This window comes from Propithecus coquereli, unplaced genomic scaffold (assembly GCF_000956105.1).
Source record: "Propithecus coquereli isolate 6110/MARCELLA unplaced genomic scaffold, Pcoq_1.0 Scaffold533, whole genome shotgun sequence".
Classification (NCBI taxonomy): Eukaryota; Metazoa; Chordata; class Mammalia; order Primates; family Indriidae; genus Propithecus; species Propithecus coquereli.
Genome location: NW_012151208.1, coordinates 255,099 through 273,503, shown reverse-complemented (window position 1 = coordinate 273,503; position 18,405 = coordinate 255,099). Strand labels below are relative to the sequence as shown.

General features: G+C 40.0%; 1 protein-coding gene across 2 annotated transcripts in view; it reads right to left on the bottom strand.

The window, feature by feature from the left end:
* The window catches only part of DTD1 (D-tyrosyl-tRNA deacylase 1), a 168,673-nt gene extending 152,466 nt beyond the window's left edge, over window positions 1-16,207 (bottom strand). For both annotated transcript variants that reach the window (XM_012657225.1, XM_012657224.1), the window contains exons 1-3: window positions 15,998-16,207; window positions 11,013-11,103; window positions 9,056-9,291 (exon numbers count right to left, since the gene is read on the bottom strand). In XM_012657225.1, the coding sequence (XP_012512679.1) occupies window positions 9,056-9,291; window positions 11,013-11,103; window positions 15,998-16,040 (370 nt within the window). In that variant the 5' untranslated portion in view covers window positions 16,041-16,207. The remainder of the gene's footprint in view (window positions 1-9,055; window positions 9,292-11,012; window positions 11,104-15,997) is intronic.
* Window positions 16,208-18,405: the final 2,198 nt, after the last annotated feature.

Sequence of the window (18,405 nt, the reverse complement as noted above, 5' to 3'; positions counted from 1 at the left end):
ACAGTGCTGAGCCTGCAATTCATGACTCAAAGTGCAGAGGAAGTTCAGGAAATGAGATAAAAGGGCTGAAGAGAATAAGAACAGGAGGGAGGGGGATCCCAGAGAAGAAGGGAAGGATGGATGGGACAGCAAAGCCACTGAAATGAGCCTGTCCTCATCTCCCAGGACACAGAGGCATTTATCGCACAAAATAACGAAGCACCTACTATGTGTAAAGCTCTCTGCCATTACCACAGAGGTGCAAAACCCCACCCTATCACTAACGCTTTTTTTAAGGCAGACATGACACTTATTTTAGGTAGGGGAAAGGAGAACTGGTAACATCAGGTTGCTGTTCACAATGGATAATCAATTAAGCAAATCAAGGAAATCATTAAAAGATAGGAATAAGTGGACGTGGTCTGCCATTTGCAAAGAGGGAGGCTAAATTGTAGCTATGGAGATACGTAAGTACAAGACCCAAAATGAGACAGGCAGGAATAAATGAGGAAGTCAGTACACAAATTACTAAGAGTAATGAAAGAAAGGGAAAGAATGACAGAAAATATTAACCTATTTGGCCAAAATCAGTCCCACATCTGTACCAAACGTCTACGAGAGGATCAGCCTGTACCAGCTTGCCAGCCCTGCCATTCGTTAACAATGAAGACAGGACCCCACACTGTACTTTCCTAAATGTACATGAAAAATAGTGCCTTTGGCATCACAGTCCTTGCCAAAGTATATAAAACAAGCTTCCACTGAAAGTTCACTCCTGCTGCTAAAACGATTTAAGTAGTAAAAAGAGTAGAAAATTAAACAAATCCATAGAAATTAAGTACTAAGCATGAAGCAAAAACTAGATGTGGTCTTCCAGCTCCTGGCACCTTCTCTGTGCATGATGAAGCGTGGGAGGCCCAGGCATAATGGACGCCCCACGGAGGCACAGAGCTGGGGCAGTCACAAGCCGCTGCGCTCCTCAAGTGTCTGTCCACATTTCTCCAGCTCTTTCATGCCCACAACAGATCAGACCCTGCAGAGAACACAGTTAGCTCTTACCATAGAAGCTTCTGATTTGCTGAACAAAGCCAACAGGTGAATGCTTTCCTGGGCCCACTACAAATGCCTCAGAGGTGGAACTAGAAGCCTGAGAGCGGAGGTCCTTCTTTTCTACTATTCCATTTTGGTATAACATTTATTCTCCTAACTATAAAAGCAATGCATGTTCAACACTCAACTTGGAGAGGGTTTAATGTCTCCTGCCAAATGGTGCCTTCAGCATTCAGCTGAAGGCTGGAGAGCCCTGAGGGCTGCAGAGGCCACAAATGACCCAGTTTCCTGGGCCCACTCAGTCAGGCTGGGGGCCCAGTAAAGCACCTTCAACCCCTGGGCTATTCGCAGTAGAGGGGGGAAAAATGACAAATTTGTGCACTACGGTTTTTCCCCTAAAGCAATTATTTAAACAAGAGCCACAGAACAAGAAAATTTCCACCCTTTAAGAGCACCAGGGTTATGAGCCATGGAAGATTAGAGATGGCCACGAATTTTTTGACATTTCTGCCATTGCAGGGTAGGACTGTATCCCCCACCCTTGAATCTGGGCGGGTTGTAAGACTGCTTTGACCAAAAGGATATGGCAGAAATGAGGCTGCACCACTTTCCAGGCCTGGCCTAAAGGGACTGGCACTTCCATTTCCTGTCTTGGAACACATGCTCTTGCAATATTTGCTTTGGAGAAAGCCAGGCCCATGAGCTCACCAAGATGTGAGAAGCCCGGTAATATGGGGAGACCCTGGAGGATGAGAACTGTGGGGGTGGGGGGAATCCCATTTTGCCTATGAGCCCTGAGAGTTGATATGGTGGTTTTTCAGAACATGAGGTTTTTCAGGAACATGTACCATGCTGTAGCAGAAACAGCCACACTTGTTCAGTATTTCTCTTCCCTAGACTGTGAGCTCCTTTAGGGTAGGAACAGCATCTTTTCTGCTCAGAACTGTACACCCAGAGCCGAGTATGAGGGCTGGTGGATAAACAGGGTCTTATTGATAGAGAAATCACGAAAGTGTGATTTGCATGGAACCAATAACATCTCCCCCAGAAGAAACAGGACTAAAATTCTAGCTTAATAACACTGCTCAGAGCAAAAAACAACCTGGCCTTCAGGGCATACTGCTCTCTTCTTACTAGACCCATATGAGGCCCAAAAACCCTTCCACTGATATCCTGTTCAGGGCAGAGAAGGCAGGAAAGTCCCAATAGACTTGGTGAGTACAGAAGATAACAGAAAAGGCCAACAAGCCAAGAGGATGTAAATTTTACAGTGAAGAGAAGATGTCAGTGAGGCTCAGGCTCAAGAGATGGCTGATTTGATTCCAGGCTCCACTTACGCACTGAGTGACCTTCCACAGGTTACCCTGCTGTGCCTCAGTTTCTTCATCTGCAGAATGGGAGTAATCCTAGTGCCCACCTGATAGGATTGTTGTGAGGCATCAATAAGATAAAGAATGGAGAACTTTTATTTTGCACAGGGTCTAGAACATCATAAGCCCTCAATAGAAGTATTTTGGCATGCTATACACTAATAATAATAATAATAATAATAACAGTATGTAAGGACCAAACCATAATGAGCTTGGCCAGCGGGGTTCCACTCCACATGGAACCAGGGAAATAGCCTGGGGTCATATCACCAAGCAGGCTATAAAGAAACAGGAACCAAGACAGTCGGCTGTGCTGTCCAGCACACGTGCCAGCACTGGGGCTGTGCAGAAAGAGCCGCAGCTAGTGAGGAAATGTTCAAAATCACATGGATACTGGCTGGGGGCCCGAAGGAATACAGAGAAGAGATAAAGAAGAAAATAGTTTTCTCTCTGTCTTTAGCAACAAATAAGAGAAACAAATTGAATATAAATGTAAAATAAAATTTTAGTTGTGAAAGGAGAGAAGAGTGGGAAACATGTTAAATCTAATTAAACTACTTTATGTTTTAAAGTCGCTGAAGTGGGCTGAACGTGGTGGCTCACGCCTATAATTCCAGCACTTTGGGAGGCCAAAGCAAGCCACGTCAGGCCAGGAGTTCAAGACCAGGCTGGGCAACGCTGACTCTATAAAAAATTAAAAAATAAAAAATTAGCCGGGTATAGAAGCACAAGCCTGTAGTCCCAGCTACTCGGAAGGCTGAGGTGGGAAGGTCCATTGAGCTCAAGAGTAGCTCAAGATCATAGCTCATACCACTGCACGCCAGGCTGGGTGAGAGCAAGACCCTGGCTCAAAAATAAGAAACCTTTTAAATAAAAAAAAAAAATAAAAAATAAAGTTGCTAAAGTGGTCCTGAAAATCCTAAAATAAAGAAAATGTATTTAGTAGTTCATCTGTATTCCAACATCCCTTCAGCTCCCAGAGGCTTTCCATATTAGAGCTGGAAGCCAAACATACAAAATTAACCAAAAGATGACAAATGTGTAAAACATGCTCTACACATTTTGTTCCATTGAAGACTGTATAAGAGATACGGCCAAAATAGAGACTGATACACTTTGATATAACTATATTCCTTCTGAAAGTCCAAAAAATTTGGAAATAAATTTTGATTAAAACTCTTTGCATTTCATGTTGATTTTTCATCAAGATGATCAGATGTATCATATACCGATTGTGAAATTCTGATCCATTATAAAACTATATTGTTTACAGTACATTGTTTCAGGCACTTCAAATAATTACCTGGATAAAACAAACATTACTTTAAAAAGTAAAAGGTGTTTTCAGGAACACAAAGCATCTAATTATACATAAAACACTCCTCTTTAAGGATTTTGCTTTCACTCAAGCATTCCTTAACAACCACCAATGTTCACCCACTTAAGTGCCTTCCCTTATGCTTTTATGATATTCCCTGTGTACATCCTTTCGAGGGACTTTAGTACATTCTAAAACACATCTGAGATTACTCAGAAACAGAATGATTCTACAAACATCTACAGCAGAGAAGACAATGCTGGCAGTATCTAATCCTTGGCTCAGCAAAGAAAAATAATTACTCAAAGGACATGACTCAATTATTCATTCTGTGAAGAAACATGTTTGCAGCAAAGCCACATAAGAGGGTCCCCACGGACACCGGGTGGGTAAAAGCATCAGAGACATCCATGACCAGACTTGTAAATGGAGTTCCAAATTTGGATATTTCCAGAAGAGGTAAACATATTCTGCTCTATCAGAACCCAAGTAAAAAGTAGGATTTGATTTAAGGGAGGAATGTCCTGCTCACATGAAATCTATATGTCTTTATAGCAAATGGACACTTTTCACAAGAGGAGAATTAAAATAAAAGGAAATGCCAAGCACGAATAGGAACAGCACTCATCAAAACATAAGCTAATCTGGTGAGCTGGCAATCCTCCATGTGGGGCTCTGCTACAGAGCTTCAAAAACATTTAACAAATTTTATTATTTAACTTAAAGTTGAAAATATGCCCACTAAAAAAGGGATCTGGTTTTGTTTCATCCAGAGAGAAAGTTAAATAAAGGAAACATTAGAGAGTTAACAAGCAGGAACTATTAGATGTCTGCAAAAGAGTATGACCAAAGCAAAAAACACTACACTTAGATATTGAAAGAGACATTCTACTTAGAAAGGATTCAAAATTAAGTACATTACCAAAGGAGGCTGAATACGTTTTCCAGTAACTTTAAAGAAAAGGGCAAAATATGATGGTATTAAATGCAATTTACCCCCAGAAACATGAAAAGAAACTAGAAAAGAGTGACTCTCTTAAAAAGTCTTTCAGATTCATAATTCTCCCACAAACCAAGACCATTACCCTGAGACACTTCCTAGGCTAACTCTTGATTAGTCAAACTAGGTTGGCACTCCCAAAAATAAGCAGATTAAGTGAAGTCCTAAACCTATGTTATCCAATGTGATAGCCACTAGCTACACATGGCAACTGGCCACTTGATATATGGCTGGTCCAAATTGAGATGTGCTGCAAGTATAAACTACACACCAGATTTTGAAGACTTAGTACAAAATTACTAGTACAAAAGTAGGAAACAGGGAAATTTACAGCACTGAATGTGTATATTAGAAAAGAAACTAAAGTAAATAATCTAAGTTTCCTCCTTAGAAAACTAGAAAAAGAAGAGCAAATTAAATCCAAATAAGCAAAAGAAAAGAGATAATAAAAATTAGAACAGAAATCAATGAAATTGAAAACAGGAAATTGGTACAGAAAACAAAACCAAAAGCTGGTTCTTTGAAAAGATAAATAAAATCAATAAGCCTCTGGACAAGGTAACTAAGAAAAAAAAGAAAATACAAATTACCAATATCAGAAATGAAATAGGGGACATAAAACTACAGATCCCATGGAGATTAAAAGGACAATAAGGGACTATTAAAACAATTCTATACCCACAAATTTGGTAACCTGGAAGAAAAGACCAATTTTTTTTTTTAGACTAGTCAAGTGCAGTAGTGAGAAGGGGGTAAAGTAGTAGAACAAGGAGTTCAATCTGTAACTGACCATGAACAATCAAGTGAGATAACTCACTACCTTTGCACCAGCTGAAAAGACCAATTTATTGAAAGATACAGTCTGACAAAACTTTCATAAGAAACAATCTAAATAGGCTTATATCTATTTAAAAAATTGAATCAATAATTAATAACCTTCCAAAAAGAAAGCACTAGGCCCAGATGGGTTCATTGGCAAATTGTACAGACCTTCAAGGAATAAATTATACCAATTCACTACAATCTCTTTCAGAAGACAGGAGAAACAGTATTTCCTAACTCATTCTATGAGGCCAAAATCACCATAATATCAAAATCAGACAAAGAAATCACAAGAAAACTATAAACCAATAATTTTCATAGATGTAAAAATCCTCAACAAATATTAGCAAATTGAATCCAACAATGTATAGAAAGAATTACATACCACAGAAAAGTGGGATTTATCCAAGCTACACAGGCTGATTCAACATTTGAAAATCAATCAATCGACAAGCTGAAGAAGAAAAATCACATCATCATATCAATAAACACAGATAAAGCATTTGACAAAATCCAATACCAATTCAAGATAAACACTCTCAGTAAACTAAAAATAGAGAGGAACTTTTTCAACTTGATAAAGAATATCTACAAAAAATTCTAGAGCTAATATCATACCTAACAGTGAGAAACTAGAAGCTTTCCCACTAAGAGCAAGAACAAGGCAAGGATATCCCCTCTCACCACTCTTTTCAACATCATACTGGAAGTCCTAGCTGATGCAATAAAGCTCTATTTTTATTTTATTTCCTTTATTTTTAAAGGAAATAAAAGGTATACTGATTGGGAAGGAAAAAATAAAAGTCTCTATTCACAGATGACATGATAATCCAAGAAGAAAATCCAAAAGAATCAACAAAAAAAACTTCTGAAATCAGTAAGTGATCATAGCAAGGTTGCAAGACACAACAAATGTTAGTTACTTTCCTATATAACAGCAATGAACCCTCCAAAATGAAATACTTAGGTATAAATCTAACAAAACATGTACAGAAGGAATATGAGAAAAACTATAAAACTGACTAAAGAAATCAAAGAGCTAAATAAATGGAGAGAAATTCCATGTTCATAGAAAGAGAGATTCAATATAGTCAAAATATCACTTCTTCCGAACTTGATCTATAGATTCAATGTAATCCCAATCAAAATCCTGCAAGTTATTTTATGGGTATCAACAAACTAATTCTAAAGTTTATATGGAGAGGCAAAAGACCAGAATAGTCAACGCAATATTGAAAGAAAAGAACAAAGTTGGAGGACTGACTCTATACAACTTCAATATTTACCATAAAGCTATAGTACTTAAGTCAGTGTGGTATTAGTGGGGAAAAAAAAGACAAATAGATCAATGGAACAGAACAGGGAACCCAGAAATAGACCCCCAACTGTCAACTGACCTTTGACAAAGGAGTAAAGGCAACACAGTGGAGAAAAGAGTCTTCAACAAACAATGTTGAAACAACTGGACACCCACATACAAAAAAGTGAATCTAGACACAGACCTTATATCCTTCATAAAAATTACTTGAGATGGATCACAGACCTAAATGTAAAATGCAAACCTCTAAAACTTTTAGAAGATAACAGGAGAAAACCTAGATGATGTTGGGTATGGTGATGGCTTTTTAGACACAATACCAAAAGCACAATACATGAAAGAAAGAATTGATAAGCTGGATTTCATTAAAATTAAAATTTTCTGCTCTGGCTGGGCATGGTGACATGCCTGTCATCCTAGCTACTCGGGAGGCTGATGTGGGAGGATGGCATGAGACTGGGAGCTCAAGGCTAGCCTGCACAACAGAGCAAGATCTTGTCTCTAAAAAAAAAAGCAATAATTTTTTTTTTTAATTTCTGCTCTGTGAAAGACACTGTCAAGAGAATAAACAAAGAAGCCACAGACTAAGAGAAAATATCTGCAAAAGATATAACTGATAAAGGATAAATATTTTCAAAAGACATATCTGATAAAAGACTAGTATCTAAAATATAAAAAGAACTCTTAAACTCAATAAGAAAATAAAAACTCCAATTTCACAAATGGGCCAAAGGCCTTAGCAGATACCGCGTCAAAGGAGATATACATACAGCAAATACACATATGAAAAGATGCTCCACATCATATGTCATCAGGGAAATGCAAATTAAAACAAGATACCACTACATACCTCTTAGACTAGCCAAAATCCAAAACACCGACAACACCAAATGCTTGCAAGAATGTGGAGCAACAGGAACTCTCATTCATTGCCAGTGGAAATGCAAAATGATCCAGCCACTTTGGAAGACAGTTTGGTAGTTTCTTACAAAACTGAACATACTCTTAACATTCGATCTAGTGATCACACTCCTTGGTATTTACACAAGAGTTGAAAACTATGTACACACAAAACCTACAATAAGTACAGGTGTTTATAGCAGCTTTATTCATAATTGCCTGAACTTGGACACAATAAAGATATGCTGTAAGTAAACAGATAAATAAACTGTGATGCATCAGACAATGGAATATTATTCAGCACTAGTAAGAAATGAGCTACCCAGCCATGAAAAGGCATGGAGGAACTTTCAATGAACATTATTAAGTGAAAGAAGCCAATCTGAAAAAGCTTCTCACTCTACAGTTTGAACCACATGACATTCTGGAAAAAGCAAAGTTATGGAGACAGTAAAAAGATCAGTAGTTGCCAGGAGTTAGGAGAGAGAGAAGGACAAATAGGTGGAACACAGGATTTTTAGGGCAGTAAAAATACTCTGCATGATAATGTAAAGGTGGATACATGTCATTATAAATTTGTCCAAACTCATAGAATATAAAACACCAAGAGCGAACCCTAATGTAAACTATGGACTATGGGTGATAATGATGTGTCAGCGTAGGTTCATCAGTCATAAAAAATGTACCACTCTGGTGGCGGGGGGTGTTGATAATGCTGCACAGGTGTGGGAGCAGGGTTATATGGGATATCTCTGTACCTTCCTCTCAATTTCACTGTGAACCTAAAACTGCTTAAACAAATAAAGCCTTTAAAAAAATATATAAACTATCTCATAACTGTTTATATCGATTGCATGGTAAAATTATAATATTTTGGACATAGTAAGATCAATAAAATATATTTTTAATTAATTCCACATTTCTTTTTACTTTTTTATTATGGCTACTAGAAATTAAAATGACATATTTGGCTCATATTTGGGGCTTGCACTATATTTCTTCTACTGGATAGGGCTGACCTAAGCAACCAAAGATATCAGACACACCTTTGGGTTCCTAAACATTTTCAAAATGTGAACAGAAGAATGGAGAAGGGTAAATGGTATCGGGAGCATTCCGAAGACATGTGTTAAGTACAACAGCAGCAGCAGCAGCCATTATGTTGCTTTAAGTAAGGAATAAGTATAAACAATGACTTTCCAGGAAAATTGATGCTGCAATTGCAGATTCTCTCCTCCCTCTGCCTGGACATGCCCTGGAGAATCCTTTCCTGGGTGTGAACTCACTCTCCTGCCTACCTTTGATGAGCTCTGGCCTGTACGTCTTGCGCAGCTGCTCCAGGAAGCTGTTGTAGAAGCCCTCTGCCTGCTCCGTGGGCATCGCCAGGTGGAAGTCGGGCTTGTGCCCCTTGAGCACACACTGGAGGGTAAACTGGCTGACACACAGCACCTCATACTGTTTGTCCATCACACTCTTCGACCAGTGCTTCCCACTCTCATCCTCAAACACGCGCAGGTTTAAAATCTTTCGGACCCTAAGGGAAAAAGAGAAGTGAACAGTCCCTGAAGGATCACAAGCTCCCCGACACACTCCACACCCCCAAAATGTCACCAGCATCTTGCCAACTAAAGACATAATGATGACTCCATCACTTCCAGGCGCATGACCTCCGGCAAGTTACTTATCCACTCCATGCTTCAGTTTCCTCAGCTGTGATACACAATAACAACAGTCCTACTTCATAGGGCTGTTTTGGGATTTCCTTCATTTCTGCCAGTCCCTCCATTTCACAGCAGCTACTGGTGGCAACTGGGACTAACATCATGACCACCCATTCTCTGTTCCTTCAGGTTGGGGGATATGTCAAAACACAGGTCCGATTTTAATTTTTCATAGAATTCAATCTTTACATTGGGACAAATGATATCCCTTTTTTACATCCCTTCTTGGAGCTACTTGAAATGAATAATTCAGCAAATACTCTAAGAGAAAACTCATGGTTATTGCAAATATGCAAAAGATCCAGGGAAAGACACCTTGACAACTATATCACATGCTTCATTAAGCCCCAGAGGTGCAATACCTACACATATGGATGACAAAGCATAGCCACCATGGCAAGGAAGTGCACCAGGTAATGTCTGCAGCATCAGATTTGAGAAGCATGGCAAAGAACTGCCATCATGAAAGCTGAAATTCCACATTTGAGAATCACTTTTTTGGATGATGTTGAAGACAAAGACAGTTCCAAAGATTCTAAAAATATTAATTCGCTGACTCTTTATATGGGTACCCTCAGTGGTAGATACTATTCATCACCCCTCTCCACAGCTAAGGTTTGTCTTATGTTGAGTCACATCTCTTAAGCATCAAACTATGTCAGAGCCATAAAGAGATTCAGACCCAGAGTCACAGTTTTAACCACTACTCCATTCTATTCCTCTCTGATATCCAGGGGACAGCTATGAAAATACCACCATCCCTCAAGTGGTATTAAACTATCCTTATCAGTCATCAATAACTTAGCAGGAATTAGGTTCCAAATATGATTTCAATCTAATACAAAAGGGACACTTGGGCAGGGTTATACCCAGGCTCTAGGCACCAAGTGGCAAAATAAAGGGATCCCAGCATCTGAAATAAATGTGCCAAGTGGTGCTGATGCAGAAGCGGAACATGAGAGGAGGCTGACTGCGCTAAAAGAGCCAGTCAGGCAACAGCAAAGGCAAACTCTGCTACCTTAGTAAAAAGAGCATCAGCTTCAAGGTCAGGTAACCCAGATGCTAATTTAGGTTGAGGCTTTTTGCTAAGTGTGTGTGCATGACCTAGGGCAAGGAATTTAACCTGAGTTCCAGATCCTTAGGTGTACGATAAACAACTAGGCATTTTAAAAATACATAAATAGTGCCCAGATCATATTGCCCAAATTAAAATAGCAAAGTCATACATAAGAAAAGAAGCTCAGTTTTTGCATTAAGAGAACAAGAGGCATAGCCAGGGGCCATTGCAGCAAATAGGGAAGGAGGCCAGATCGTGCTCCTGTTCCATGGCAGACTTAATGGTGAGGTTTGACGTATTACTCTTTCTTGGTCTCCTCCTCTGAAACACAGAGATAACCACACTACATCCAATGGGACAATGAATAAAAATGATAGGGCCTTACTTCACAGGCACAAAATACTATGAAGGCTCTCAGCATAACCACTAACTACATACCCCATTCAAATAGCAATGACTTAGAAACATGCATCTTACATGTGCTCCAGTTCCTTCTGCGTATCTTCCAGAGAAATACCCAGCAACACACAGATGCCCCGTCCAATGGCACTTATCTGCTCTCCTCCAACTAGAAAGAAACCAAAAGGGAGAAAAGACTCAGAACCAAAAAGGTGCCAGAAGTGCTTTCAAGTAGCCACAGCAATGTCTTAATCATCACACATACTTTTTATAATCTCTCTGATTAAAGTCAGTAGGTATTCAAAAATAAAAAGTTACATAAATGCAGTGAGACGATAATAATTCTCATCCATTCTGATTTTATATCTGGAATAAATGAGAGCTGTAAAGTGAACAACCATTAAGCAGGATTTTAGGGTCACATTTTCATCTGTTACCTTGGGTAAAGGCACTCAAAATTTTCTATGGTCAAGTTTGCCCATCTGTGAAAACCCAGCAGCGTTTTCCTCCCCCAGAGAATCCAGTTCAGCTATATTAATTCTCAGAAAGGAGATTCCCACTTTTCTTAGAAATTAGCAAATCTGGTAACATAGTACACAGAAAGCACAAAATGGAAACTGTTCATGTCATGAAAACAAATGTTTTCCCTACTTACTGTAGAGAAGATAAATACATTATACATAAAAACCACAATTTATGTGTAAAGCTTCAACTCAGCAAACTATTAATATTATTTCCCAGTTTAGTACTGAAAGTTATATCCGAAGACCATGATCTCCAAATTTTCTTTAATCATTCACCTCATCCATAAAAAAACAACTTCTGAGCACACACTCCTAACATTTGGTATATGTATTTATACAGATGTATTTATGACAAATGTATGCCCTAGACATAGGGTAATAGACAATATCAGACATGTTGGCAAGATTCATCACCACGATGGTGAATCTAAATCCACATTTCAAATGGTAATCTTGATAATTTTCTTTTTGCCAACTTTTTGCCAACCTTATTATGTTGTTTTATTATTTCATCATGTACTGACCTAATGTTCCAATCAGGAATAGAAGGGTCAACTCAGCCATTTCCTTTTTCTTTCCCATTTATTTTTTATCTGTATATATTCATGAAGTACAAGCGTAATTTTGCTACACTGATACATTGCATTGGGGTGAAGTCAGGGCCTTCATTTCATCCATCACCAGAGCAACTGCACATTGTACGAACCAAGTAACCTTCCATCGTCCACCCACTACGATCCCCACCACTCGACACCCCCGAGTCTCCACTGTCCATCATTCCACACTCTGCTTCCATGTCACACATTACTTAGCTCCCACTTATAAATGACAAAATGCAGTTTTTGTTGTTCTGAGTTGTTTCACTTAAGATAAAGTTGGCCATTTTCTTTTTATTTGCTTCTGCTGGATAATATCTATAAATATACCTAAAAACGCAACACAGATTATACCATGTTGCAATATACTATTGAATTAAGGAAAGGTGAGAAACTTTCTTCTTTCTTTAGGTGTCTGACAAGGGACCACCTGACAGACCCCAGGGAAGCATCCACATCAATCCATTCCTGAAATATCAGTAAAGCTTAATTTCTCTTATTTTTATGCTAAAAAATGTTTAATATTTTCTTCTATGCTTCTTTTCTTATAATGATCTATGTGTGTGACTTCTTGCCCTTTTAACCACTGAGTCAAAAGATGAAATAATCTATCCTGACATAAGCAGTAAACAATTGGTGTTGGTTTGCTCATTGGCATTGCTTTAGAAAGCCTTTGGCTTTATTCTTTAAATGAATCGATATTATTTTCTTACAATGGCCATATACTTTCCAAATTTTTCCCAAAGTATGTTTTTAAAAATAAAAGTTATGAAGCTATATCCACCATTAAAAAAATGCATATGCATTATAGAAAATTTGGAAAATATAAAAAAACAGGAAGAAGGGCCAGGCTCAGTGGCTCATGCCTGTAATCCCAGCACTTTGGGAGGCAGAGGCAGGAGGATCACTTGAGTCCAGGAGTTGAAGATCAACCTGGGCAACACAGCAAGACCTCATCTCTACAAAAAATTTTTTTAAAATCAGCCTGGTGTGATGTCATGTGCTTGTAGTCCTAGCTACTTGGGAGGCTGAGGCAGGAGGATCCCTTCAGCCCAGGAGTTCGAGGTTACAGTGAGCTATGATTGCGCCACTACACTCCAGCCTGAACAAGAGCAAGACCCTGTCTTAAAAAAAAAAAAAAAAAAAAAAAGACATGCACTTTAACATTTTAATGATTTCCTTTTGCTATTTCCCTATTCATATATTTTACTTCATATTTGTTTTCAACTATTATAATAATACTGTATATAAATTTTTGCGGCCAGGCACGCTGGCTCACGCCTGTAATCCTAGCACTCTAGAAGGCTGAGCCAGGAGGATCCCTTGAGGTCAGGAGTTTGAGACAAGCCTGAGCAAGGGCGAGACCCAGTCTCTACTAAAAACAGAAAAAATTAGCCCGGCATGGTGGCACATGCCTGTGATCCCAGCTACTCGGGAGGCTGAAGCAGGAGGATCACTTGAGCCCAGGAGTTTGAGGTTGCAGTGAGCTATGATGATGGCACTGCACTCTAGCCAGGGCAACAGAGGGAGTCTCTGTCTCCAAACAAGAAAAAATTAGCCAGGCTCAGTGGCATATGCCTGTAGTCCCAGCTTACTCAGGAGGCTGAAGCAGGAGGATTGCTTGAGCCCAGGAGTTTGAGGTTGCAGTGAGCTATGATGATGCCACTGCACTCTAGCCCAGGCAAGAGAGTGAGACTCTGTCTCAAAAAAAAAAAAAAAAAAAAAAAAATTCAAAATCTCTGATATTAACCTGTTCAAACCCAAAATTTTAAATCAGATTTAAGCTGCTGACCGTGAGTGATGGGACATGAGGGTTATTGTACTTATCTGTCTGTGTAATCAAATGAATATGTTTGAAATGTTCCATAATAAACTTTTTAAAATCAGATTATTACCACGACAACCATGCTAAGGCATCAAAAAATGTCTGACCAATCTCATAAAGTGAATCTTCCACTTAATAAGATGTGACTCCTGATACTCTACTCTCTTCTGATCATAAAATAGGAAGTTACATTTTAGAACCCCTAAAATAAAATACCATTCAAAAACAGCCACATTTCAGTGAAGCCAGGCACATTTTAAAGGGATCAGAAAATCTCTCTTTCCATTATGATTCAATTAGAAGGCCTGGATAACTAGAATTCCCAAGTTATTAACACTTTCCCACAATTACCACTCTCATCTTTTTTCAAATGCAGGTTTTAACTAAAAGTATGCAATTTAAATATTGAACTAAAATAACTGAAACTCCATTAAGCAAATCTCACAGAACACACATTTTCAATATTCCAGATCAGCAGGATGGAGAGTTCAGGAAAAAGATCAAAATTTAAATCTGTTGGTGATGACTACATAGTACAGACTGCAAGATTTTGCTCAAAAAGCAAAAAAATCTATGCTTTCATCTATGCATTTTCCCAGTTTTGTTGAATTTAACTATTTATTGAAATACTATGAAACCTTAAAAATTCCATAAATCTCAGTGCTATTCTATCCCCTATTATTCCAAGACCATTTCCAAAACCAAAGTTACCAGAACAGCTTAGAAATCACTAGGCAGGGTTGAAAAGTAGAACGTCAAATCTAAACACATGGTTTTGGTGGGTTTGGTTGTTTCTTTAGGGGCTTTTGTTGTTTTGTTTTTAGATATATACTTTTTTTTTTTTTTGAAACAGAGTCTCACTGTGTTGCCCAGGCTAGAGTGCCGTGGTGTCATCCTAGCTCACAGCAACCTCAAATTCCTGGGCTCAAGCGATCCTCCTGCCTCAGCCTCCCGAGTAGCTGGGACTACAGGCATGCGCCACCATGCCCGGCTAATTTTTTCTATATATTTTTAGTTGTCCAATTAATTTCTTTCTAATTTTAGTAGAGACGGGGTCTCGCTCTTGCTCAGGCTGGTTTCGAACTCCTGAGCTCAAACAATCCGCCCGCCTCGGCCTCCCAGAGAGCTAGGATTACAGGCGTGAGCCACCGCGCCCGGCCTAGATATATACTTTTGTGGACACAAGAACAAATATTTGGTGTAAAATGGAATGAAGGACAGGATATCTGGAATTATTTAAACTGAAACAATATAATTCTGCCAATAAAAACACAAAAGACTAAAAACAATATAAAACCTGTCATTTAAATACTTTGTAATTCATACCGTGTTTTTAAAAAATGACTACATTATGTATTAATACATTAATCATCTGAACCTCTGATGTTCAACCTAGACTAGAGTGTTCAAGTGACAATTAATGATTAGATGGCTTGGTCCACAAGAAGTTAGTGAAAAACAGAAATATTTCATCTTGAATTTTTCATATTCGCCCCCATCACTGCAGGGTTCAGTGAGTGCGGAAGAAGCGGGTCCTGGGCGGGGAATGGTCTGTATCTCGCCTGGGTGCTGGTCACGTGCAGTACACACTGTCACCGCGCTGCCAAATGAGCGACTCTTCACACCTGTGCATTTTTATTGGGGGTCAAGCTCCAAAACAATTGGGATCCGTAAAAATGGACAAAAATTAAATATTTAAAATCGAGCAGTGAAAAGAGACGAGTGCCTGCTCCGGAAACGCTCCCTACGTGTTGTTTGTGCAACATTCCACAGAAGAATGGGCCACGGGGATGCTCAGAGGGTCTGCCACCATGTACGCAGGACAAAAGATGGTGATAATAATAAGACGCGCTTATCCTGAACCCCAAGCGGAGATCCTGCAGCCAGGGAAGCGCCGGGGCGGCCAGGCACGTGCAGACGCTCTCTGGCTGTGGCGCCGCCCCAGGGACCCGGGACTGAGGGGACCGCGCTCGCGCGGGGACCGAGATCCCGGGAGACCGAGCTCGTGGAGGGGCCGCAGCGATCCGGAGGATGACACAGGGGGACCCCCCCCACGCAGGACGGCCGGTCGCGGGGGTCAGAGGCGGCTTCTCCCGGGCCCGGCCCCGCCCTACTGACCTGTGACGCTGGCCCGGGTGACGCGCTGTACCACGGCCTTCATGGCGGCGGCTGGGGCGAGTGGGGCGGCGCCGCGCTCTGTCCGGCCTAGAGACTGTGCGGGCGGCTCCGCGGCCGGCGCCCTCTTGAGGTGACACCCGGAAGCGCGCCTAGCTGCAGGGTCCGACCAGGTCGGCTGCACCCCATCCACGTCGGCCACGCCCACTCTCGGCCTAGCTATAAGCCCGCCCACCCTTAGATTGGATCTGCCTGTATCTGCCACGCCCACCTGCTGCCAACCGTAACCCCGCCCGTCATTGATGGGCCCCGCCCCACCCACAGCCGGTCCCGCCGGAGCCGTTTGATCCAGCAATCTCTGGCGCAGTCCCCACCCCTGTCCAGACTCCACTCTGCCACATGGCAGTCTCTGCACTGGTTTTTTTCTCCCACATCCCGGGACCTCAGAGCGAGTCATCACTAAATCCCAGCTTTGTTCTGAATCCTATCCCTAATTGTTTTCCTCCTTCCTCTTTTCCATTCCTGTGCCCCTAGATCCTCCCAAATTCTTCTTCTCTTGTCTACCTGCCCCAGTGGCGTCGCAGATACCAGATACGAAAGGATCTGCTGCCTAAAATAGCCATTTAACTATTATATTTAAGTATTAATTTGACTTCACCATGTCATGATAGTAAATAGGTATATGATTCTAAAATTCTAATTCTTCCTCTAATACAAATACTAATACTTAGCCCCCTCACAAGATTCTTAGATTTAACTGAAACAGACTATGTAAAAGTGCTTGGACGGCTGCAAAGGGCTGTACAACTATTACACCAACAAATTATCGTTATTAAAAATAATTCCATCTCAGTGTGTCTTCACCTTGAAGGCCTCTAATAGCATTGGCTGGTGTAGAAAAAGCATTGAAAATAGAGAATAAGGACTGTCACTTGGCCAGAAAAGACTACAAACTAGTATGCTTGAATGTTAAATACTGAATACTAAATTACCTTTATGAAGTGGTCAAAATTAACACCTCCAGTAATGAGACAAACAGACATTAGATACCTCCTGATACTGCACTGGGAAGGACACAACATCAATATTATGGTATTTCTGCCAAAAAAAAAAAAAGTATAACCTCAATCCAATCATGAAGACAAATAAGACAAACCTAAACTGAGGAATATTCTACAAAATAACTAGTTAGGAGTCTTTGAAAATGTCAAGGAAAAGAAAGTCTGAGGATTAAAGGGGACTTTTAAAGAGACAGGAAACCTGAATTAACCTGGGTTGTATCCTGGCCGGAAAAAAAGTAAAACGAAAAAAGTTATTGAGACGATTGATAAAATTTGAAATTTTTTTTTTACATGAATCAGCACATCTCAAAGATTTTGATCTCAGGATCCCTTTACATTCTTAAAAATTATTGAGCACACCAAATAGCTTTTTTTTGTGTAGATTATATCTAAAAATATTGACTGTATTGTCAATTATAACTGAGAAAAATTGTTAAACATGGATTTATATTTTAAAACAATAATACAAAAACTTTAAGCAATAAATATAAAATCCTAAGCCCTTCAACTAACTGAACAGTTGACCAATGGACCCCAGAAAAACCTTAAAACTGAGTTCCCAGGTGTGATGGGATGGGAGGTCAGACACACTTCATTACACGCCCTCCTTCGTTAACCACCATTGGGCTTTCTTCCTTAAGGGTTAAATGGAACCAGCCTTTTGAAAAGACTTGCTCCCCTGCTGATTTCAATCAACCACCTAATGCTGGTCTCCCTTTTTTGCAATTTTGGCACAACTGACCAGCATTCCTTCCTGATAAGGTGCCACTGACCATGGAATGGTTCTGGTCAATCTGTAGAGGATGGGCACAAAGGGTTTTCATGTCCTCTGCTTCACCTTCTGATGTTTTTGTTTTGTTTTGTTTTATTTACCTTCTGATGTTAAAGGGCCAAAAACTCCACTCTCAGATCATGCTAACATTACCATTTTTTTATACATGAGACCTATGAAGGGGAATGTTTCTCCTTTCATAAATATTCATGACTCTTCCTATAGCTTGTTAAATATGTATGTTCAGCCACCCTGCTCAGCATAAATTCCTGTTCCCTGTACTATTCCCTTGAAGTACATGGTCTTGGCTTCTGCCCAAGGTTATGCTTCCTAGCCTATTAGAATAGCCACTCATTTCCAAATTTAAGAACCTCATCATTCTTCAGTTGAAACCTTTATGTATTAAAATCAGAGCAATGAGGTCATTATATGTTATGGATCCCCTGGAAAACTTCATTGTACATCCTGAAAGAATAAGAATAAAAAAGGCAATAGAGGCTGGGCACGGTGGCTCACGCCTGTAATCCTAGCACTTTGGGAGGCCGAGGCGGGCGGATTGTTTGAGCTCAGGAGTTCGA